At 61.1% G+C, this 22,045-nt stretch overlaps 1 protein-coding gene across 5 annotated transcripts in view; it reads right to left on the reverse strand.

Annotated features, from left to right (window-relative positions):
• Positions 1-23: 23 nt before the first annotated feature.
• The window catches only part of MROH1 (maestro heat like repeat family member 1), a 49,749-nt gene continuing 27,727 nt past the window's right edge, over positions 24-22,045 (reverse strand). For 2 of the 5 annotated variants that reach the window (XM_055545518.1, XM_055545519.1), the window contains exons 13-43: positions 21,523-21,645; positions 19,725-19,832; positions 19,430-19,574; positions 19,309-19,349; positions 18,880-19,021; positions 18,525-18,577; positions 17,963-18,070; positions 17,453-17,572; positions 17,247-17,369; positions 16,370-16,516; positions 16,255-16,281; positions 15,340-15,462; positions 15,155-15,234; positions 14,973-15,084; positions 14,716-14,811; positions 14,177-14,281; positions 12,410-12,545; positions 12,179-12,291; positions 11,047-11,199; positions 6,289-6,443; positions 4,226-4,391; positions 3,458-3,654; positions 2,755-2,892; positions 2,387-2,501; positions 1,954-2,181; positions 1,589-1,777; positions 1,309-1,464; positions 1,106-1,240; positions 926-1,028; positions 761-826; positions 24-287 (exon numbers count right to left, since the gene is read on the reverse strand). In XM_055545518.1, coding sequence (XP_055401493.1) covers positions 202-287; positions 761-826; positions 926-1,028; positions 1,106-1,240; positions 1,309-1,464; positions 1,589-1,777; positions 1,954-2,181; positions 2,387-2,501; positions 2,755-2,892; positions 3,458-3,654; positions 4,226-4,391; positions 6,289-6,443; positions 11,047-11,199; positions 12,179-12,291; positions 12,410-12,545; positions 14,177-14,281; positions 14,716-14,811; positions 14,973-15,084; positions 15,155-15,234; positions 15,340-15,462; positions 16,255-16,281; positions 16,370-16,516; positions 17,247-17,369; positions 17,453-17,572; positions 17,963-18,070; positions 18,525-18,577; positions 18,880-19,021; positions 19,309-19,349; positions 19,430-19,574; positions 19,725-19,832; positions 21,523-21,645 — 3,789 coding nt within the window. In that variant the 3' untranslated portion in view covers positions 24-201. The remainder of the gene's footprint in view (positions 288-760; positions 827-925; positions 1,029-1,105; positions 1,241-1,308; positions 1,465-1,588; positions 1,778-1,953; positions 2,182-2,386; positions 2,502-2,754; positions 2,893-3,457; positions 3,655-4,225; positions 4,392-6,288; positions 6,444-11,046; positions 11,200-12,178; positions 12,292-12,409; positions 12,546-14,176; positions 14,282-14,715; positions 14,812-14,972; positions 15,085-15,154; positions 15,235-15,339; positions 15,463-16,254; positions 16,282-16,369; positions 16,517-17,246; positions 17,370-17,452; positions 17,573-17,962; positions 18,071-18,524; positions 18,578-18,879; positions 19,022-19,308; positions 19,350-19,429; positions 19,575-19,724; positions 19,833-21,522; positions 21,646-22,045) is intronic. The other 3 variants (XM_055545521.1, XM_055545522.1, XM_055545520.1) reach the window with 3 other exon arrangements.

The raw sequence follows: 22,045 nt of genomic DNA on the forward strand, positions 1-22,045 counted from the left end.
TCACATCACCACGTCACCTGCTGAGCAGCAAATGGCTTTATTGGGAAGATGGGGGTTGGTGACTTGACCACCCTTGTGTTCCAGCCCTCCCTTGCTGTGTGGGCCCAAGGCCTCCCCTGTGGCCCTGTGGGCAGGGGACTCCTTAGGGCCTTGTCTTGGACCCTCCAGCCAGCTAGGCTGGTATTGGGTGTTGGGGCAGCCTCAGGCGAACTTCACCAAGCGGCCCAGAGTCTTCACAGCCTTCAAGCGCACCTTAAGGGCTGGGTCCTTGAGCAGCAGCTGGAGTGCTGGGGGACAAGGAGCCGCTGCTGGGGGCTCCGCCACGGCCCTTGGAGAACTGACTGAGCCCAAGATCCCGCCCACACCCCGCTAACAGCTGCGACTGAGGCTGCCCCCACCCCTTCCGGGCGCACAGAGCCTGGGGGCCAGGACCCTGAGGCTGACACCCCACCCTGTGCGTGGGGCCGCCCGCCCACCGCCCTCCTAAGACAGGCCTCTGCTGGGAGGGCTCAGGAGCCAACGGAAAGATAGTTTTTCCTTTTTTAGTGTTTTTTAAGCTCTTTTGGAACAGTTAAGAAGTTTCCGTGAATTACTAGAGACGATGAGGTCACCAGTGACAGGGAAAAAATCCTTGAAATCCAGGAAAATCACTTAGTCCCCCCTGGTGCCCACAGGGTCAGTGCAGCCCAGCATGTTGGGGGGGCGGGGGCCCTCTGGGCTCCTGGCTGTGTGGGGCGGGGTTGGCAGGACTGGGGCTCACCCGTGAGGAGCTGCTCCAGGTCCACCTGTGGCCGCTGCTCAGCCTCCATGTGTAGCACCAAGAACCCTGTGGGGGTGGGGCCGCAGTGAGGGGGCTTGGGGGCCAGGGGTAGGACTGAGGTCGGGGGCCAGGTCGGTGTGGGGGTGCTGCCCGGGGCAGCCTCACCTGTGAGCATGGGGGCAGCAGCACGGACATCCTCCCAGCTGCTCTTATAGTAGAACAGACTGGTGCTTAGCAAGCGGCCCAGCAGGTCGGGGAAGTGGCGCATCTGCAGAGAGGCGGTTAGGCAGGCCCCGCCCCACCGCCCGGCCCGGCCCCGCCCCGCCGCCCAGCCCCGCCCCTCACCAGGTGCTTGCAGGTGGTGTTGAGGAACTCTCCGAAGTGCAGGTCGTGGCCTTCCTGCAGGTGCCTCTGGAAGGCGGCTGCCAGCTCCTCACACTCCAGGTTGGGGCCGCACATGCGCAAGGCGAACCTGCAGGCCTGCAGGGCACACCCTGAGCCCTAAGTCCCTGAGTTGGCCGGGCCTACCCATCCCCCACTCTGCTCACCGTGACCACGGGTGCGTGGGGGTCACGCAGGTGCAGCAGAAGGGGCACCAGGCCGCCCACAACCTGCTCCAGGAACACGTCCTTGCAGTCCCCACGGCAGGCCTTGTTGAGGTGCCCGAAGAGGCCAATGGACACTGAGCGTAACTCCATCCTTTCCTGGGCAACAGCGGGTGTCACATGGCCCTTCCAGCCCAGCTTCCCGGGCAACCGCAGGGCAGTGAAGGGGGAGCAAGGGGTAAAGTGGGCCAGGCTGCAATGGCCAGGGGCGGGGGGGGCCTACGCTGTCAAAGAAGGGCCGAATGCGGACAGCAATGTGCAGCAGCACTGCATGTAGGTCCCAGGCGTCCACCAGGTCCATCAGCCTTGTCAGGCCCACCATGGCTTCCAGCGCTACCAGGCTGTGTGGGTCGTCCCCGTCATCCAGCCCACCGATCATGGCTGTCAGGAGCTGGGGGCTGTGGGTCCGTACCTGGAGAGGCCACACATTCCTGTGTGCCCAGGCCATGCCATGCCCAGCTGCCCACCCTCCGAGCACCACCTCCGATCCTGTGGCTGCTGGGTCTGCCCGGGTCTCCTCACCAGCTGTGGCTCTGCTGTCCCTCCCTCGCCCAGGAGCAGGGCCCCAGAGGGCTGCCGGATGGTCACCTTATCTGGGGAGCCCAAGGTGATGTTGGCCAGGCCGTGGAGCACCAGCCTCCGCACGCGGGCACTCGTGTCCTTCTGCTGTGCCATCAGGTTGTACAGCAGCGACTCCAGGAGCATCAGGTCGTTCACCACATTGCTGCTGAGCAGCTGGGGGCAGAGGCGTGCTGACCACCACACACCCCCAAATGCACCGGGCAGCACCGGTCCCTGGTCACTGAGGGGACATGGCTGAGGCCAGCAGGCCAAGGGGGGCTTTTGGCCTTTCCTCAACTTCCCCTAACTCCTGACCCCAGCCCCTCCCTGGCCCCCACTGCCTTGGTCTGGGGTGGGTTTTCAATGTGGCTCCCCTGCCCTACCCAGGCCTGCCTATGGGGGGGTACTTCACACTGCCCCCCTCCCCCCTCCATTCATGGTGCAAAGCAAGTGCTCATACCTCAGCCAGGAAGGCGGTGGAGGTGACCCTCTGGACCTCATACATGCTACTCTGTGTGGTGAAGAGCAGCTTCATCACCAGGGGCAGCCGGGGGCCTGCGAACCTTGCCATGGCACTGGGAAGGAGGCACGCGGGCAGGAGCTGGGGCCTTAGGCTGCCTGGAGCACACCAGTCCCGGGGGCCTGGGGAGTGCGCCTGCCTCCCACCCTGTACCGTCTAGCCTGCTAGCCCCGCCGCCCAGCTGCCCTGCACATCCTCTGCTCAGACACTGCCCCCCCAAGAGGCCTTCTCCCTGCGCCTGGTCCGCTGCACCTACAGAACCCGCTGCCCTCACAGACTCCCCGCTGCCCCATGTGCTGCCCGCTCACCTGGCCAGCTGGGTGACGCCTTCCTCATGCCCAGCCGAGGTCCTGAGCAGCTGCCAGCCCCCGTCCAGCTCCATGCGCTGCACCACATCCTCGTTGCCACCGCGGACAAGCACAGCCTGCAGCGCATCCACCGCAGAGCTGCGGAGATATGGGTACGGGGTCAGCTGGCGCGGGCAGGGCACAGCTCTGCCCCTTGCACGCATGTGCTCACACACCCGCCTATGCTCTTAGAAAACATGCCCAGGGACCCCCAGCCTGCTCCCTGCTACTAGTGTCCCTTCCCCTGGGCAGCACTGTGGACCCTCTGCTGTTGGAAGAGCTGAAGGGGCCCCAGCCTGTCCCCGGACCCCCCGACTGAGAAACATGGGGAAGGCGTGGGCACAGCCAGTGGCACCAGGCCCCGCTCCAAGCCAGCAGGGCCTCACCCATGTGGCAGCTGCGCTCCTACAGGGCTGGGGCCAGAGCCGTGGCCAACTGCAGGTGGGGGCCCTGCAGGGTCTCGAGTTGGGGCCCCAGTTAGTGTGGCTGAGGACTGAGGCTGCACTCAGGGTGGGCTGGCTTGGAACCTGCTGACCCCAAGCATTCCCCAGGGAAGGCGCAGCTCAGGGTCAGCTGGTGCCCGGCCCCCCGCCCCCAACTGCTGGGAAGCTACTTCCAGCAGCCGACAGTCATGGCCTGGGGGTGCCAGGCCAGGCCCACTCACCTGCAAGGCTCGAGGCTCCGTGAGGCCAGGCCCGAGCTGACGCTCCTCCTCTCCTTGGCCTGCAGCTGCGGGGGCGGCTGGACACCCATGGTGCAGCTGACCCGCAGCAGCAGTGCCACAAGCAGCTGGGGGTAGAGCTCCAGCACTGCTGGCCCGGACGCCGGGGCAGATGCGACCTCGTGCAGTGCACAGGTGGCCTGTAGACGGGCCACCTCAGCCTCTGCCCCCACCCTCAGGGTAGGCGCAGAGAACGCTGGACCCTGCACCCGGGACAAAAACCGGCCTACAGCCCCTCTTTCTTTGCAGGCACCCCGCATTCCTTGAGGTCTTGAGCCCTGGGAGGGGTAGCTGTGGGGGTGAGATGAGGAGCCCAGCCCTGTCCAGCTTGGCCCACGGGGCAGAAGGCAGGCCCGGGGCAACGTGGCCACCTTGAGGACCAGCTCCCAGCATCTGCTCTTGGCTCCTCAGCAGGAGAAGGAAATTCTTGCAGCTGTTTCACTGTGGAAATGCTGCCAAGCTGGGTTTATTTTTTTCCCCGTAGGATGAAATAGAGTGGGCTCCCTTGGGGGCCTACACCTGCGGGGACTTTACGAGCCTGGGCTCACAGCTCGCCAGCTCCAGGGTTCCCATCAGCTGCCAGGTGCCAACAAGGCGCAACCCAGGCTCCCCATGGGGCCCTCTGGCAGCGGCCACGTGGCCCCTCATCGCCTCCTGGGCCCACGGGGGAGGGCAGAGGGGGTGGTGTGTGCCGGCCCAGCCCCCACTCACTGCGAGGGGCAGCAGGGTGGCCACGCGGTCCGGCGTGCTGCTCAGCAGGAAGGCCTGGCTCTCCTCAAACAGGATGTCCTTGTTTATCTTCTCCAGGAGCAGCCCCAGGACCTGTGCGGCGAGGCCGGGCTCCAAGGCCAGTGCTCGCCACAGGGTGCAGGTGTGGCTGGAGGGGCGGGAGAACAACCCCTCTGAGGCCTCTGCCAGCCCCAGCTCTACAGCCCCAGCATGCCCACTGGCCTCGGCTCCAGCCAGGCCACAAACAGCACCCTGACTCCAGGCCCTGAGTGACCCCTTCCTCCAACCCAGGGTCCTAACCAGGCAGCTTGATGGTGACCAGAGACCCAGTGGTGAGGAGGTGTCCCCTGGAGCTGCCAGAAGCAGACACTGGGCTCCCTAGAGGAGTCACTGTCACCCCAGTCCCGTGCACGCCTTCTGAGCAAAGAGCAGCACGTGGCCAAAGAGGCATGCAGGTGAGGTCAGGCAGAGGCTGCAGGAGGCCCGAGCTACCCCAGCCCCAGCGTTTACACAGGTTTGCGGCTGCACGGTACGTTTACGGGGAGAAGCGACAGACATCAGAGATCTAACCAGAACCAGAAACTCTAAACACAGAGTGCATTTGGAAGCGAACCAACAGCCCTTTAGAAATGAGACAAGACACGCAGCGCTGTGCTCGGTGATGTACTTGACAACAGCCTGGACACGGCAGGAGAGAGAAATGGTGAACTGGAAGACAAGTGGAGGAAGTTGCCCAGAACCCCGCAGGGAAGGGTCATTGGATGTTCAGAAGCAGAGGTGTCAGGGGCAGGGTGGTGGGGGTGAGCGCACATTTGAGTGGCGTCTCACAAGCAGAGGGGAGATGGTGTCTGAAGAGACAGGCTGAAAGTCGGGAGAGCTGATGACAGACACTAACTCACAGGCTCGAGAAGCCAGGGAGCCCCCTGGCAGGACTAAGAATGGAAAGCCTCAGACTCCTCTCTGCCAAAAGGTGCAGAGCACCATCAACAAGGGACACCCCGTGCACATCCCTTGGCCTCAGCCCCATCTGGGCTCACAGGAGCCAGAAAGGACACGTCCTCTTACTCAAGCTAAAGGGAAGCATGTGCCGAGCTCAAGCTCCAAACCCAGCAACAGCCCCGGAGAGGGACGGCTGAGTAAACGTGGTCCAGACACAGGAGTGCAACTTCCAAACTAACCGAGGATAAAGTGAAACTGCAACAAGGCCCTGTCAATCTAAAAAGACAGTAAGGAAGATAAAAAAGACCAAGGGAAGAAAAATAGGCAGTTGGTTTAATCCCAACCATATCAGCAATCAAGTGTGGTTTACTCTGGGAAAGGGACCCCTAGAACGCAAAGGGTAAAAGGCCGGCAGTGATGGCAGGAGGGGCAGTGGCAGACGGGACTGCCGCATCTGGGGAGTGGTGCCCGCTGTCTAAGCGAGAGCCAAGCAGGCCGTGGGAGCCCCACTCTGGGGCAGGTGCAGGTGCTTCAGGCCGCAGCCATAGGGAAGGATGCGCTGCCTCCCTGTCCCCTGGCACGGGGGTCTCCAGATCACAGGTGCCGGCTCCATCCACCATGTGGACCCAAAGAAAGGCATGCCCAGCGGGCCCTGAGCTCTGGAAGCACTGGGAGCAGAGCAAAGGCTGCCTGGAGGCCTTAGTGCAGAAGCAAGGGCCCCGGGGATTGGGGACCCACAGGCCCGGCACAGGCCCGGGTGTGGACACACTCTGCCCTGAGAACCCCATGGCGGCAACTGCAGTGTCACTGATGGGCCAGTGTATCCTCAGGAGCCAGGGTGGCAAATGGAGACCTTTCCTGGCTTGAGGAGGGCCCCGGGCCAGGGTCTTGCTCATGGATGATGGTGGATGGAGGCCCAGCAGAGCACCAGCCCCAGAGAATTGGCGAGCACTGCCCATGAGAGCAAACCATCTCCACCCGGCCCAGTGCCAGGGCCTCTAAGCTCCCACACACAGGATTTGGGGGCCCACAAATATTTTGTCAGGCGTGGGGACACCAGAGCACGGAGCCCCATCCATCCCTGCAGGTGGGTGGGCACCAGGTACCTGTCAAAGGGCAGGGGGCTGCCCAGAAGGTTGGACACCACAGCAGCACAGTGGTGGGTGGCCAGGGCAAACACGCTGTGCTGTGCGGCCTGTAGGACATGCTCCTCTCGGGTCTCCTGCAGCTTGGAGCGCAGCACGCTCACAATCTCGGGCACCTGTGGGCAGGCAGCGGTCAGGCCAGTGGCAGGACATGCCCGCATGGGCACCGATTCCTGGGGCCAGGGAAGCCAGCACCCCTCACCCGCCGATGACGTCAGGGCTCCTTGCTCCCAGCCCTGAGGAAGGAGGACAGGAGCCAGAGCCCTCAGGGCCAAGGGAGATGACTCATGGCCCCAGAGTCCATGTGGGAAGGGACAGGAACCCAAGAGGGTCCTGCTGGCAGGAGGTGCCAGGACAGACAGAAACACACACACAACCTGAGGGGACAGAGTGGGAGGGCAAGGCCACGGGGGTGAGTGCTGAGGCTCGCAGGGTGACCCTGCCTGGACCCCTGCAGGCAAGACACAGATGCCCACTGCTCACCGGAAAGCGCTCCGTCCCTCCTCCCAGGCCACAGGCTTGGCTAGGAGGGGCAGGCTTTCTGGCCGTGGCGACTGAGCAGCAGCCGATGGGCAACAAGGGCACCCGGTGGCCTGAGCCGATGGGGTGCCGCCCCGCACCGTCCAGGCTGGACAGCTAGGAAGCGTCCTGGTGTGAGGCGAAAGTTGACGATAGTGCTGGCCATGGCCCCAGGGACAGGGCCCCCTGGATGGGGCAGCTGGCGGTCGTAGGCTCCACCCCGGGGCAGGGCTGGCTGAGGACTCGCCGGGGGCCCCGGGCCCAAGAGCAGAGGGAAGGGCCCGCCAAGCTCTGATGGGACCCACGCCCACAGCGGGAACAGGCAGGGGGAAATGTAGGCACACGTGTGGCCAGCCTGAAGGAGGGGCTCTGTCACCACAGTTCTCAAAGGATTTGTAAACATAACCAAGTCCTTCTCTTTCTATGACCTGAGTGCAGAAGGCTGACGACCTTCTAAGGACCTGGACCTCTTTGCTGTGGCTTCGCCTGTCGGCCCCAACCCTTGGCCCATCCAGCTACGCCTCCCTGACCAGCTGGCTGCCGCCACACTGAGCCTGCTCAGGGAGCCTGGCGGGAGGGTGGCCCTGAGCCAACTGTGGCTGGGTTCTCGTCTTGGCCATTGGCGTGGGCCCCATGACGTTCGTGGGTAGATGGGCTGTGATCGTCCCAGTCACAGTGCCACTGGAACAGGCCACACCGTCTCTGGGGCAAGGAGCATGGCTCACTCCAGTCTCCTGGGCTCTTTATCGGCCGTGAGGGGCAGGGCTCCCCAGAAGACCCCAGGCCTGGCCGGCTGGCACTGGTAGTTTTCGTGGGTACGGGTGATGGTGGCACCCTGCGGAGGCCTGTCCCTCACCCCAGGTTCTCAAAGTCCCCTGGAACATAACTGCCCGTATGTCTACTTTACTGCATTTCAAATTTCTGCGTGTAGTTTTTTCCATTTCCGTTTTCTCCCTTGGGTGTCAGTCTGAGACACTGTCTCAGCTCATCTGTCTCTGTTGTCTTTGCTTCTGCAGACTTTCTCAGCAGCGATACCCATGAGCCCCAAGAGCAGCTTGGACCTCTCTGGAGCCATGATGGTACTCCAGTGCTCAGGTGTGGTGGCTCTGGCTGCGTCCACACCGGGTTCTCGGCTTCCTGGGACTGGTGAGCAGGGCCCACCCTGCCCAGGGGGCTCAGGGCCACCTCAGACCTGCTGGGCGCCTCCACATACGCCCTCAGCAGCCCACACCCGCAGCTCCAGACTGGGAACCCTCTTCATGGGGTCCCCCTCCTTAACCTGCACAGATTCTTGTGGGCACGGCTGCCTCACCCAGGCACATGCCCAGGAGGAACCACTGCCCCACACCCTCTGCCTCAGGTCTGCCGGCCATCTCTGTGGAGCGGCGCTGCTTCCCATGCCTGCACGTTGGGAGGTAGCTGTTCGTTCCTGCCATGTCCCTCTGCCCTTGACCCCCAGTTCCCTCTGCGCCCACCTGACCATCCTGGGGTGTTGGGGCAGGGGTCAGCCCGGTCACGGGTCACTGACTAGGACTGCTTTTTCTGATTTGGTGTCAGAGAAACTCAAGTCCGACTGTCCAGGTGTCTCTGGGGGTCCCCCAGCAGGCTCTCAGGGCAAGAAAGGAAATGGTACCAATGGGGCCGATGCCAGTGTCCCTGTCACGTGAGCTAGAGGGGCCTGCTGCAGACAGACTGGAAGCGTGAGGCAGGGACACCACCCTGGGGTGGGTGTGCTGAGTGGGTCTGCAGGCTGAGCCGGAGGAGACAGCCTAGCAGCTCTGGAGGCCGGCAGCCAGCTCAGCACATGGGCCCCAGGAGAGGCACCCTGATTTATCCAGGACAGGCAGGACTCAAAACTACTAGTAAACTCCTAGAGAAAAACGGAAATCTTCGGGACACTAGATTTGGTAATGACTCCTTGGAAATGAGCCTCAAAGCACTGCATATGGAGCTGCAGCAAAAGACACGATCTAGGGAGAAGACAACCTATGCAAAAACACCTGCCGGTCATGTATCTGATAATGTGTTAATTTCAGAGTACAAGCAGCTCCTACAGTTCCAAAATGATATCGAATCCAATAACCTGATCTGGAAATGGGCAGGGATGTGGACTTCTCCGAAGAAGACAAATGGCTGGCAGGCATATCCACATCACTCACTGCAGAGGAAGAGCAAGTTGAAACCAGTATGACATGCTACTTCACACACATCAGGGTGGCCACTATTAAAAACACAGGCATTGACAAATACTGGCGAGAACCCCCGTGCCCTGCTGGTGGGAACATAAACGGGTGCGGTCACTATGGAAAACAGTATAGCAGTTCCTCTGAAAATTCAAAATAGAATCACCATAAGATCCTGCAATTCCACTTCCAGATGTTCACCCAAAACAAAATAGGATCCTGAAGAGATATGCCTTTCACCCACGTTATACAGCAGCATGGCTCACAACATCCAAGAGAAGGAAGCAGAACAAGTGTCCACCGACAAAGGAACAAATCAACAAAACGTGTGCATGTATATACAGATACCAGGACCACCAGCGGCCACGGCCTGCAGTCCGGCCTGTCCCCCTCCCCCGACACAGAGCCCCCAGGCTACCTTTCTACCACTCAGAGCTGACCCAGGAGCCCCACTCAGCGCAAAACCTGAACCTTGGCCCGTCAACCCCTGGCCGTCGCTTGCAGTCACACCCTCCTCCATCCTCCTTCCACTCCCTGCCCCACACCCTCAGGCCCTGGCTGGGGTCCCACGATGGCACACGTTCCCCTCCAGGTGCCACACCACACACACCCCCACCCCCGCCTCAGCAGGTGGCCCCTCCACACAGGGCTTCTCCACTGGCAGCTCCTGCTTCGCCTCCCCCCAGAAAACACCTGTGAGGGACCCATCCAATACAGGACTTGTACCCAGAATATACAAAGTACTTCTGCGAACTGGTAAGAAAAGTACAGACCACCCAGAAGAAAATGGCCAAGATCACTCTCCTCATGGAGGAGAACTGAGTAGCCAAGAAACATGCAAGTGTTCCAGGTCATAAGCCACAGAAAAACGTGCGCAAAGGAGCTGGGACAGCCCCGAGGCCTTCTGACAGCCCTGGGACAGCGGCACAAAGGCCTTTCCTGCGGCCCCACTTTCCTGGCCATGTCTCCAACTGAAATGCACCCTCAGGTCCAAAGGAGCCCGACTCCAGCAGCACTTGTGCTCAGACTGGGAAATGCCCAGCACTCGCTGAGGTGGGCAGGTGAGGGAGTGATGGGGCGACCCATATGGGCCAGGCCTGGAAGACACACGCCGTCCCACAGACGACAGCCATGCACGCCAGACGTGAGGCACTTGCTCTGCAAGGTGCATCCCAAGCCCTGCTCTGTGCTGCAGAGAACTAGTGGCACCCTGTGGGGCCAGCTGGGGTGCCAGGGGCTCTGGGGTTGGTAGGGCCTCTGCTCCTGTGAACCCCAAGGCTGTCCACTTAGCACAACCCCCCTTTTCTATTGCTATGCTTCACTTTAATAGGGAGCTTAAATCTTTGTCCAAGCATATGGGAACGCACCTGCTGGGTCATGTAGTTCATAGGATTCATGGGCAGCCATGAATCTAGCCCTAATCTAGCAGTCACCTGAGCTTTGGAGCCTGTTCAGGCCTCAGGACCTGAGCACATCTGTCAGGGTGGCTGGCAACTATGTTTGGGGACCACGTGGGCCACCACATGAGCTCATGGCCAGAAGGCCTCAAAGGTGATGATGGGATGGTGGATAGGGCAGGATCTGTGTGTCCCGGGCACCTCTGCTCTGGGCTGGACCTGCCGCGGAAGCCTCTGTGCCAGCACCTAGTGACCCTGTGGACCCCTGTCCTCACCAGTATGCGAGCAGGGCGCTCAGCCTGTGCCGGCTCAGTGCCCAATCACAGACCCTAGCACTGGCCTTTCCCTTTCAATTGCCTTTTCTATCTTTACATTCTGAGCACTTACTTTCGCCTAGTTCAGTCTTCAAAGAGAAGAGGAAGATTTATCCCATCAGGCCCACAGGGAGAAGCGTAGAGTGCTGAGGGCCAAACCTCCACAGAGCAGGGAGTTGGGTGGGGAGCCCCAGGTTACCAGCCCTGCCCACCAGCACTCCCGGCTGACCCACTGGACAGGACCACGCCCACGCCACGCCCCCAGGGAGCTCTAGACCAGGCCCTGGCCCCGCCCCCAGGCCCCACCTTCTCCTGCAGCATGTTGCCCCGCTCCTTCAGCAGGCAGTTGATCATGACGCTGGCGGCTCGCGAGCAGTTCTTGTCGGGATCTCCCAGGCTTTCAAACAAGGTTAGCAAGAGGTTGATGAGCTGATCTGGCGGGAGGCGCTTGGCAATAAGCTAGGAGGACAGTTGTGTCAGGAAGACAGAGAGGAGGGGCTCAGCACACCTTCGGGGCGTGGCATCCCAGGGACTCAGCTTCTCAGGGAAGGACTGGCCCCTTTCAAACCCCTCCTCCAGCCCTTCCCACCCTCTTACAGGCCCTTAAAGCCTTTAGAGCTTCTTCCAGTGCCGGGTGGGGTGGCCCACGCCCAGGACCCCTACCCAGACTGAAGCCAGGTCTAGGTGCAGCCCTTGGCCTCCAGGCCCCTGGAAGGGGGTCCCTGGGCATCTGCAGGGCCCAGGTCAGCACCCTCCAGGAGGCTTCTCCTGACCAGCGGGGTAGGCTAGGAGTGGTCCTGGTGTGCAGCCTCTTTAGAGTAGAGTCAAGGGCAGATGGGGGCATGCTCTATCCTGGACTCCCCAGCCTCAGAGGCTCCAAAGCACCCTCAGCTCCTCCCAGAAACAGAGGAGAGTCCCTGGGCTCCCTCCACATAACAGAGAGCAACCAGAAGTTAGGGCAGATAAACTCTGTACAGAGAAGAAATAAAATCACAGAAGTGGATGAATATTTAGAAAGTCTGAGCCCGAACATGAAGTTCCCAATCCCCCAGGACTCCCCTTGGGCTGGGTCTTTGCTTCTCAATGTCTCAGTCCCCCTGACCTCCACAAAGGGCCCTGCTAATCCCCTTCCCTTCCATCTTTAGCAGGAGAGAAAGCCTCCAGACCCCTGAGGGTCATTTCCAGTCACCAAGTGGAACAGAAGCACTGTCCTGGCTTGGGAGTCACTGGGTGAGCTAGGGCAGCTTTCTCAACCTTGTGGAGCCAAAAGCTGAGCTCCTGCCACCCCCTACTGGGCCCCGGAGGGTGGGCCCAGCAAGTGCAGGAGGGGCAGGCTGGTGCTGGACATGGAACTCTGATAAGACCTGCCTGCCTGCCCAGCTGGCACCCACAGAGCCCGTACGTGCAAGGAGCTGCTGCAGCGGCCACTGGCAGGTACCTGGGCAATGCTGTGGCAGGTATGGAAGAGAATGGCAGGGTCAGGGTGCACCAGGCCATCTTTGAGGCTGAGGAGCTGCTCAGCCATGTCGTCCTGGTAGTCTCGCGAGAAGCCTGCAAGGCAGCAGGGCACGTGGGGTGGACGTAGGCCTTCCCTGGCCACCAGAGGCCCAGCCTCTGCTCCCTCATCCCCCCAACACACAGACACTGCTGCCCAGCTAGGGGGGCTCACCCACACAGGCCAGCTGCAGGTATAGCAGGGAGTGGACGCAGCTCACAGCCTCTTGGCGAGTGGCAGGCCAGAGGTCGGCGCACCGTGGGGAGAAGAGGCCAATGAGGAGGCCCAGGTTGTGGAAGGGCACCAGGGCCTGGAGAGGCAGATGTAGGGATACTGTGGGGACTCTGGGGGCAGATAGCCAGAGATGGCACTGGGGCTCAGGAGTCGCTGGGGTGGGCAGGTACCTGTACCCCCTGGACCCAGATATGGGCAGGCCTGTGACCAGAGGGCAGCCCTCCCCCAGCCCAGGGTGGGTCCCAAGAGGGACGAGAGCTGGGCAAGCAGGGGTGTGGACAGGGCATGGCCGGCTTCTGATCACTCCTCAGACACATGGGAATTCCCGCTCCAAAAGCCAAGGGGTGCTACACAAGCCCTTTCATCCCCATGGGGACTGGGCCTGTTCTTCAGAGCCTTTCCTGTTCTCCTCGAATACAGAGCCTCTCAACCGTGCTCTGAGCAAAGGGCCTTGCTTCCTACGCCCCAAAGTGGGGGACATCAGCTACCCACCACCAACACACAGCCCACACACAAGTGGCTTCCCTGGGAGGGGCCACCATGCGCCTGCCCAGCACGGGCTCTTGAAAGGTGTGGGGCTCCAGGCTGTTACTCCTCCCGAAACCAGGGGGAGGCTGGACGGGGGTTGAGGGCCACCAGCTGCGTTCCTCTCCACAAGGGCAGAGCCCTGTCTCATCACGAATAAAAAATGAACTCTGGTTGGACCAGGGTTACGCGAAAAACAGGCCATGGGAGAACCTGGGTAGGAAAAGCTATCTAAGCCAGCCAACAGATGATGCTCTGAACACAACAAATAACAACACTGCCAACCAACGAGCATCTTGCTTGAGAGTTAATGGCTTGGGGCCACCGCCAGTGTCCACCTTCCTGCGGTCAGCAGCACAAGCCAGCAGGTGTCGAAATGGTGAGAAAGGCCAAACTCATGGCCTTTGTGAACGGCTGTGGCTGCATGTCTGAAGAGCAGAGAATTAACTAAACACTCATTAAGAGTCACAGAGAAATCTTATTCCTTATAAACTACCCAGTTCCTACCAGTTCCTAAGTATCCAGAAGTCCAGTTCTCCTGCCTACCACAATAAGTAAATGATTATGTACAGTGGAGACAGCAGCGACAGACCGTGCCTCTGCTAGGGCCAGGGGCTGGGGTGGCCAGGTCCACCATTATCAGCACAGGAGCCCTTGGTACACTCCTGTCAAGGCCACGTGGGAGAGTAGGAGGACCATGCCCGTCTACCCTAAAGCCAGCAGAGTAACGGCCTCGTAAGAACAACTGCGAGGTTCTAACAAGGGAAGAGGAGCTGCTGAACCCCAACAAATACTAAAATGCAAAGTAACCACGGGGGCGCTGGGAGGTGCTCCTTCCCACTGTCTGCCGCGCTCCAGGGGTTCACAAGTCCCTACCTTGGCCCGAGCTGTGGCTTCTGCCTCCAACACCCTCCGCTCCTCCTCTCACATGGGGGTCCCCATCACCCTTCCCTGTGTTGGGCAGGCTCCTAAGGATGAGGCTGCCCATCAGGTTCAATGCTGAGTGGCCAGGCCTGGGGACACTTGCTGACCCTTGTGGTCCTCTGTCCACAGCCCAGGAGAGGACAGTGCCACTCACAGCACCGGGCAGTGGGAGACGTGAGGGCCTCACACTGTGGCCCCGGGCCAAGGGATGGGCATGCGGCCAAAGAGGGGCCTCGCAGGCCGCCCTGGAGCACTCACGCTGATCTGCAGGTGTTGTAGGAAGAACTGCAGCAGGCAGGCACTCAGGCCGACCGCCCGCACCCGCTCGTGGCCCCTCGGGGACTTGATCCATGGGCTCAGGTGCTGAGGAAGAAGGGGCTTCAATAGGTGCAGCTTGGGGCAGCCTCCCTGCCAGGCCACCCTCTGGGCATGGGGGCCAGTGCACCAGGTCAGAGTGGGCCCTGGGGCAGCGCTCCCCCACCCCCTCGTTCTGTCCTGCTGATGCAGCTCACGGCCACGGCCACCCCTGGCGGATCTCTAGCCATGCCCATGCAAGGACATGGTGTTCCTAGACACTACCCACCATCATGATGGCCTCAGAGGGTCAGGAGTGCCCATCTGGGGCACCTCATAGGGTCTCTGTCCAGGCCCCACGATGGGGGAGCACAGAGATCGAGCTCCGAGCCCCTGTCTGCTCAGACTGCACCCGTCTGCATACCCCCCAGGTCAGAGGGGCCCTGCCCACTGGCTCACAGGCCACCCCCAACTTGCACAGAGTGCCACTGCCTGCCACACACCTCCACCATGACCTGCAGACCCTGGGGCGTCATGTTCCACTGAAGGAGGCTCGTCAACAAGTCCTTGAGGACCTGCACGGTGTCCAGGTACAGGAGCTGGAACAAGAGAAGCTGCCAGTCCTGCTGTGAGCCCCCACCCCTGGACAGGGCCACCGTGGGGGCCGCTGATAGCTCCTGGGGGCTGTCCCCCACCTCCCACCACAGGGGTCGCTGATACCTCCTGGGGGTCCCCCCCCCACTGTGGGGGCCACTGATACCTCCTGGGGGCTGTCCCCCTCCTCTGGCTCCGGCAGCACGGCCATGACACGGTGCAGGCAGCTGTGAATCAGGTCCGCCTGCACGGGCTCCTCCAGGGCCGGCTCCAGGGTACTGAGCCACCAGTTAAGGCCCAGCTCTCACGCAGAGGGCCCCCCACAGCCACCCCCCAAGGAAAGGATACACCAGGTACGTGCAGGCAAGCATGGCCTTCTTCCAAATGGGCGTCCTCAGCGAGTCTGGGGGCTCCGCTTTGATGAACTCCTGGGAGAGCAGCCGCAGGGCAGAACTTGGCCGAAGCTCCAGCTTGCCCCCGGGTCAGGCCCCACAACCCGGGGGCTCGGTCCTCCCCAGCCCGCCCACACTCACCACCATCTGCGCCACCAGCTCCGCCTTCCTCGAGAGGTGGAAGGAGCTGCCGTGGGTGCTGCTGCAGATGGCCTGGGTGGCCATGCACACACTCTGCACCAGGCTCAGTCTCAGGGCCGGGTCCTGCAAGGACAACTGGGCTGTGGGAGCCACCAAGGCCCGAGGCCCAGGGGCTGAGCCCAATGGGAGGGGGCCACCCACAGTGGCGAGGCCAGGCCACCGGCCACTCTCCTGCAAGCCAGACGTGGACTCCCCTCCAGTCTACGGGCTCTCAGCCAGTCCTCCACGTGGGCCAAGATGGGTCTGTGAAGGAACCCAAGGCCTTTGGCTGTGGGCCCAACCTGGGGGTCCCGGGGTCACAACCCTGGGCAGATGACTGCAGGCTTGCCAGGCGCCATCCAGCTGCCTCTCCCAAGTGGAGGGGACGCAGCTGCCCCGGCAGAGCCCCAGCAGAGGGCTGGCCCCCAGCTCTAAAGGGCTGAGTCAGAGAGAGAGTTCACAGAACAGCCCCGGCCCAGAGACCCCAGGAGACCCAGGGTGGTGGGGGTCCGCTCTTCAAGGGGACAGCCCAGCCGCTCCCAGAGAAGGTTCCCAGGTTAGTGCCAGAGTCCACAAGGGAGTTGTGTTAGTGAGGCAGAGGCTGCTGCCTGGCTGCAGAACTCCCCCGACCAGGCACTGGCAGAGATGGAGTGGAGCCAGGAGAGGGGCACACTGAGGCCCCTGCCCGGCCTGGGAGCCACCACCTCCCTTCCATCCCCCCAACATCCGGGGCCTGGGCCAGGGCAGGAGCTCCTAGGCCCTAGAGGGCCGTCCTGCAGGCCTTGCCTGAACTGGGACTAGGATGCCCCAGGAGCGCCCCACTGCCACCCCGGCCAGCCCAGACAGAGGAGAGAGCCCAGGCCCCGCACACTGTACCTGGGTTTCTACCTTTATCCCCAGAACCTGGACGACAGAAGTGAGACAAGTTACATAAGCGGCTCCTGAGGCAGCACCCCACCCCAAGCCTCTGAGACACCCAGAAGACGCCCACCTTGGTGCTGAAGCACTGGGACATGTTCCAGAACAAGTCCGCCTCCACCCTGGCCAGCAGCAGCTCGCGCGGGGCCCCGGCCGCCACGTGCCCGTAGCACAGGATCAGCGCACTCCTCACTTTGTTGGCCTCACTCTCACTTCGATTCTGAGAAGTCAGAACTCTGTGACAATCACACCCCCAGCAGGAGCCGCGCCCTCTGACCCCAGGTGCCAAAGAACGGCAGAGCCAGTCTGAAGGAAGATGCCACTTGACTGAGGAGTCTGGGGCCTGTTGGGGACCAAGGGTCAAAAGGGAAAGGACGCAGGGGGGAACCACAGTGGGAGGGGCAAGCAGGCGGAGGGGCTGGGGACTGAGAGCAACCAAAGGGCCAGGTGGGGTCCCCGTCTTCGCTTGGGCAGCTGCCCAGGGCCCCTCTGTCCTAGGGGCCTGTTCATACTACACCAGCCCAAGACCCCGGCACTAGTAACCCTGGTCCAGGAAGACGGGCTAGTGTAGGAGCAGACAGCGCAGATGCTCCCCAACAACTGGCTTCAGCCCACGTGCAGCCCCCACTGGCCACCAGGGGGCAGATGACACACAAACCAGCGGTGGGACAGGAAGGGGTTGCTCCCATCCTGCTGCCCAGAGCCGGTTCCTTGCCCCCCACCCCAGTGTGGGAGAGAGCCCACACACGCCGGCCCCACCCATGAGGAAGCAGAGACTGGAGGCCAGCTCCCTGCCCCACCCCCGGCCTGCAGGGCACCGAGCCCAGGAAGCTCTAGGACCAACGCCGTCCGCCCTACTGAACCTCAGCATGCTGGCACCGCAGCTAAGGCAAAACCCCAGGCCAGCCCACCCCAGGCCTCCCCCTCAGCTGTCAGCCTGACCTCGCTACCTTAAAAAGGTTGAAAATGCCGGCAGATTTTCTGAGTACATCTGACTTCACAAAGTCTTCCAGCTGGGCCAAGGTGTCATCCAGGTGGGAGATGGCACAGATCCCAAAGCAACAGGCAAGGCCCTGGGGAGGCACAGGTGCACTCACACCTGGGCAAGGTGGGGTGGGGAGGTGCGCGCACACACACACACTGGGGGGGCAGCCACCTCATGCTCCCTCTCCTCCTGGTATCTGGCCGTCTCCAGCAGCTCCTGCAGGTGCTTCCTCACCACCTCCTTACTTGAAGCGGCACCCAGGGTGGTCCCGACACATTTGTACAGGAAGTTCTGCAACGAAGCCAGACAAGGGGTGGTGCCAGCTCCCCAGTGGAGGGATGCCCCTAGCGAGGCACTCAGTGCCTGCACCACAGGCCAGACACACCACTTCACACCACTGCAAGGGCCAGACGTGCTCTGCGCACTGTCTGAGGAGCAGCAGGTGGGTGCGGAGCCCTGCGTCTCTAGCCGCCAGCCCACAGCCTTCTGCTCCAGGTCCTGCCAGGACCACAGCGGCCATCAGACAGGCTCAGGGAGCAAGAGACGGAATCAGGGGACAGGATCGAGGGCCGTGCCCACAGCACTGCTGGCGGTGTGTCCTCCTGCACCTCCTCCTGGGGGAGCTCCTCCTGGGGCTCCCCTTCCCCCTCCCCTCCTCCTGGGGCTCCCCTCCCCGTGCACCTTCTCCAGGGGCGTCCCGTTGTAGTTGGGTAGCTGCTTGCACATTTCCAGGGTCAGCTGGCAGACCCAGGTGTTGTCAGACATGACAGCCAGGGAATCCCGGAGAAACTGCGGACAGGAACTCAACCAATGAGGGCAGGCTCGGCCTCTCACTGGCCGGCCTAGGGGAGAACCCAAAGCCCCAGGTGCCACAGGCGGTGACCACAGGTCCTGTGCCATAGCTCCGAATGGCCGTAGGTAACTTTGAAGCTGAGACAGAAATTCTGGGTGGTCAGGTGTGCAGCACATGGGGCACTGGGGCCTCAACCAAGCAGGGGACAGGACGGAGGGCTCTCTGGCCAGAGCAGCCCCTGTGATATGACCCCATCGCAGCACACAGTCCTCACCCCAGAGACACCCGCCTGTCCCTGCGCCCCTCCCCACCACCATCAGGTCAAGGCAAGCACCACCACTCTGGGAGGTACAGTGCCCCCAGCACCCACTGCCCCAGCCCTCCCCACCAGGGCCAGAAAAGGGCCTGTTCCCAAAGCAGGCTAACTCTCGTCTTCTCCTCTTCTCTCACCACCAGCAGCTTTTCTTCCCACTCCTTCTGTGACAGGGTTTCTTCACTGTATTCTGAAATGACCAGTCACCCGCTCAGCCTGGTGGACAGCAGTGGAGAGCTCAGAGTCCCCTCCACCAGGCCCAGGCCCCTTCGGCTCCAGGATAGAGGAAGAAAGGGCCCACATCCAGTGAGCTTGCGGGTGACACCAGACAAGGAGCATCTTTCCAGCCCACTCTCCAGGCCCTTTCCTGAACCACAGCAAAGGCGATTTCTTCCAACTTTTAAAACCCTGGTCTCCAGTGGCCAGCCTTGATGCCAACAGGCAACAGTCGGGGTCAGAGGAAGAGCGGCAGCGCCCACCCCTGGGCCTCACCGTCCAGGTGCTTCAGCAGCAGGGGGATGGCGGTCACCCACCGCTGACCCAGGGCCGGGTGGATGTCCTGATGCAAGACATTCAAGAGGCGCAGCGAGGCTGCCCCGCGACCGTCCCCCACGTAGGGATGGGAAGACACGGCCTGCAGAAGGCAGAGTTGGGGTCTCCACCAGCGTCCTGGGCCACAGTGCTCCACCTGAGGCCGAGCACGGACACCCAGGTGGGGGCAAGGAGGCCCCAGAGACACAGCTCCCCAAATCCCTCCCGGAGTGCCTGACAGTCCTTCCCGGGGCAGTGACAGCACAAGGGTGGGGCAACAGGGCCTAAGGGAGCGTCCACCCGCCCCGCCCCGACACCCCTCAGAGTAGGCACTGCCTGGAGGCCACCTGGCTGGGAGGAGAAGCCACTGAGGCCTGAGCAGCTGCTTACCAGGAGTCTGGTGGTGATGGCGTAGGGAGATGGGAGGTGCACTGCAGGGAGAGAGACCACAGCACTCAGGGCTGCCCCCTTGGGGGGCGGGGGGGAGGGCTGGGCTGGGGCAGGGGCACACCATTGCCGTTGTACTGGATGAGGGGAGCATGGGCCCCCGCCTCCTGCCTCTTCTGGGCCAAGTGCACAAGGCTCCTGCAGAGTGGGCTCAGCGCCCTGGTGAAGCGAATGGGGACCAGGAACTCAAGCAGGTACGGCCAGAGGACCTGGGGGCAGTGCAGGGTGTGTAGAAGCCCAGACCTGCAGCGTGGCCTCCCTGCACTGCAGCCTCCTCACACCCACAGCCTCCCCACACCTGCTCCCAAACCGAGGGGTCAGGAGCAGGGTGGTGGGTCCCCCAGGGCAGGGGTGCTCACCTCGCCCATCCTGTCCACAGTGGTGCTGACCAGGTAGAGAGTGCTGACGCTGATGGCCCTCACGCTATCGGCTGCCAGGGCCTCACTGTCGGCACCCAGCTTCTGAGTCTGGGGGCGGGAGGGCAGGATGCTGTGCACTCTGCTCTGCACAGGTCACCAGTCATGGGCTCTGGCCCTGAGGACACGGCCTGAATGGAGGCATGACAGGCCCTGCCCAACCCCTAAGGAGGGGACCATCCCCGGTCACTGGCAGGACACTCGCTCTACACTAAAATCGCCCAAGAAAGTCGGCTCCCCGGGCCAAGTTCCAGCATCCAGACTAGAAAAACTGTGAGCATTTCCTGAGAGCTGCTAACCGCATCCTCACAGGTGGTGTTCCGTCCTTGTGGACGCGGTCATTGCCTGAGAAAATGCCATTCCCACCAAGAACACAGACAAGCCCTGCTGCCCCATGGGCCAGTGGTTTCTCTCAGACCCAAGGAGCCAGTGCTCCAGAGCCCAGCTCCCTGGAACCTTCCAGGCAAAAAAGGACTCTATTCTCTAAATGCTGAGTCTTCAATTCATGCTTTGAAATACTGAAAAGCAAACACTGAAAACCAAGCAAAAGTGGGAAAACTGCAATGACTGTTGGAGACATTTGGCCCCTCTCACCAAGAAATTAAAGATCGAGAAGAAAAAAATAGAGATGTTTAGAGCCTGAATAGCAAGTTTTAGAGCATGCTCTAAAAATATAGATAAAACTTAATACCAAATACACACAAACAACACTGAACGCCTGACTGCCTATTAGGGTTATTAGGCCAAAAAGAAAATCTCAAGAAACACTTAGAAGCAGAAATACACCTGGCCAGATTCAATGCAATAAAATTACAAGCCCACAGTAGCCACAAAAGGCTGATCACCTAGGAAATTATAAACATCCAAGTCACTGGGTTCTCGACATCCAGGCAAAGGCAGCTGGTCCACGTGGGGAGCAGAGTCTTTACAGCGAATGTGCTGCGACAACAGGACACCCACATGCAAAACACTGAGCCTGAACCCACACCTCACGTTAAACAAAATTAACTCAAGATGGATCACAGACCTTGTGTAAAACTTCTAGAAGCAAGCATGGGGGAACACCTTTGTGACTTTGGGTAAAGAAAGGATTTACTAGTTACAACATCAGAAGCAAGAGCTATAAACAAAAGCCCAATGACGTGGACTTCTAAAATATTAGCACTTCTGCTTTTTGAAATACAATGTTAAGAAAATAAATGCCTACGAGGCAACAGATTTGTCAGAAAATATTTACAAACCATAAATCTGATAAGGGACTTGCATCTAAAATATATGAAGAGCACTTCTGTCCTGAAGAAGAAGAAAGGGAACAGCCCAACTCCAAAGCAGGTAAAAGCTGTGAGCAGGCGTGTAGACACATGGATGCCAATATCACTGGTCACAGGCACAATGCTAGCCTGTCACAGTAGCTAGAAAATGAGACACAGAGCACTGACCTAACCCCGCGTGCCAACAGAGCTGCTGCTGGGGCCACGAGATGGCACAGCTACTTTCAAAAACCACCTGGAAGCTTCTTATGAAATTAAACATCTCAGCATCTCACAGTAGCTGCTTACACAGGGGGATAAACGCACGCCCTGCAAAAACATGCACCCTCACTTTCACGGATGCTTTAATCACACCTGTTACACGGCTAGCAGACTAGCACACCCCCAGAGCGCCACTCAGCAGTCAGATGACAAACCACGGGTCCAAGAGACAACACGCAATGATGGAATAGAGGGACAGCGTGCCTTACCTCAGCCTCGGGGGGCAGAGCGCACTGCTGCACGATGTACTCGACCATGGCCTTGCCGCCAGGCTGCTCCAGGTAGCCGTGGTGGGCCATGGCACTGACCACCTGCACCACCGCCCGCTTCACCTGCCCAGAGCAGGGGGCGCAGGAAGGGGCCTCAGAGGAGCGCTGGCCACAGCATGACAGCCCAGCAGGGGCCGGCAACTCACCCCCGCTCTGCCCACACCTCCCACCTTCCCCCAGCCCAGCACCCCTCTCTGGGACCCTCCCCCTGTCCTGGTCACACCTCTCCTCCCCAGATCCCAGGTCACATGTGTGTCCCGAGTGACCATGGGCTGATGGGTCTGGAGGGACTGAGCCATGTGGCAGCCTGAGGGCCCCTAGGCTGGGTGCTTCTGGCCACCGACACATCGGGCAGGCACTGGGCCCCTCTGAGGGTGGCACGGGGCACAGGAGCCCTGAAACAGATGCAGCTTCGGGGGTTTGGGCTCCATTCCAGTAGCTTCTGGGACTCTCACAGACAGTC

This window comes from Bubalus kerabau, chromosome 14, assembly GCF_029407905.1.
Source record: "Bubalus kerabau isolate K-KA32 ecotype Philippines breed swamp buffalo chromosome 14, PCC_UOA_SB_1v2, whole genome shotgun sequence".
Taxonomy (NCBI): Eukaryota; Metazoa; Chordata; class Mammalia; order Artiodactyla; family Bovidae; genus Bubalus; species Bubalus kerabau.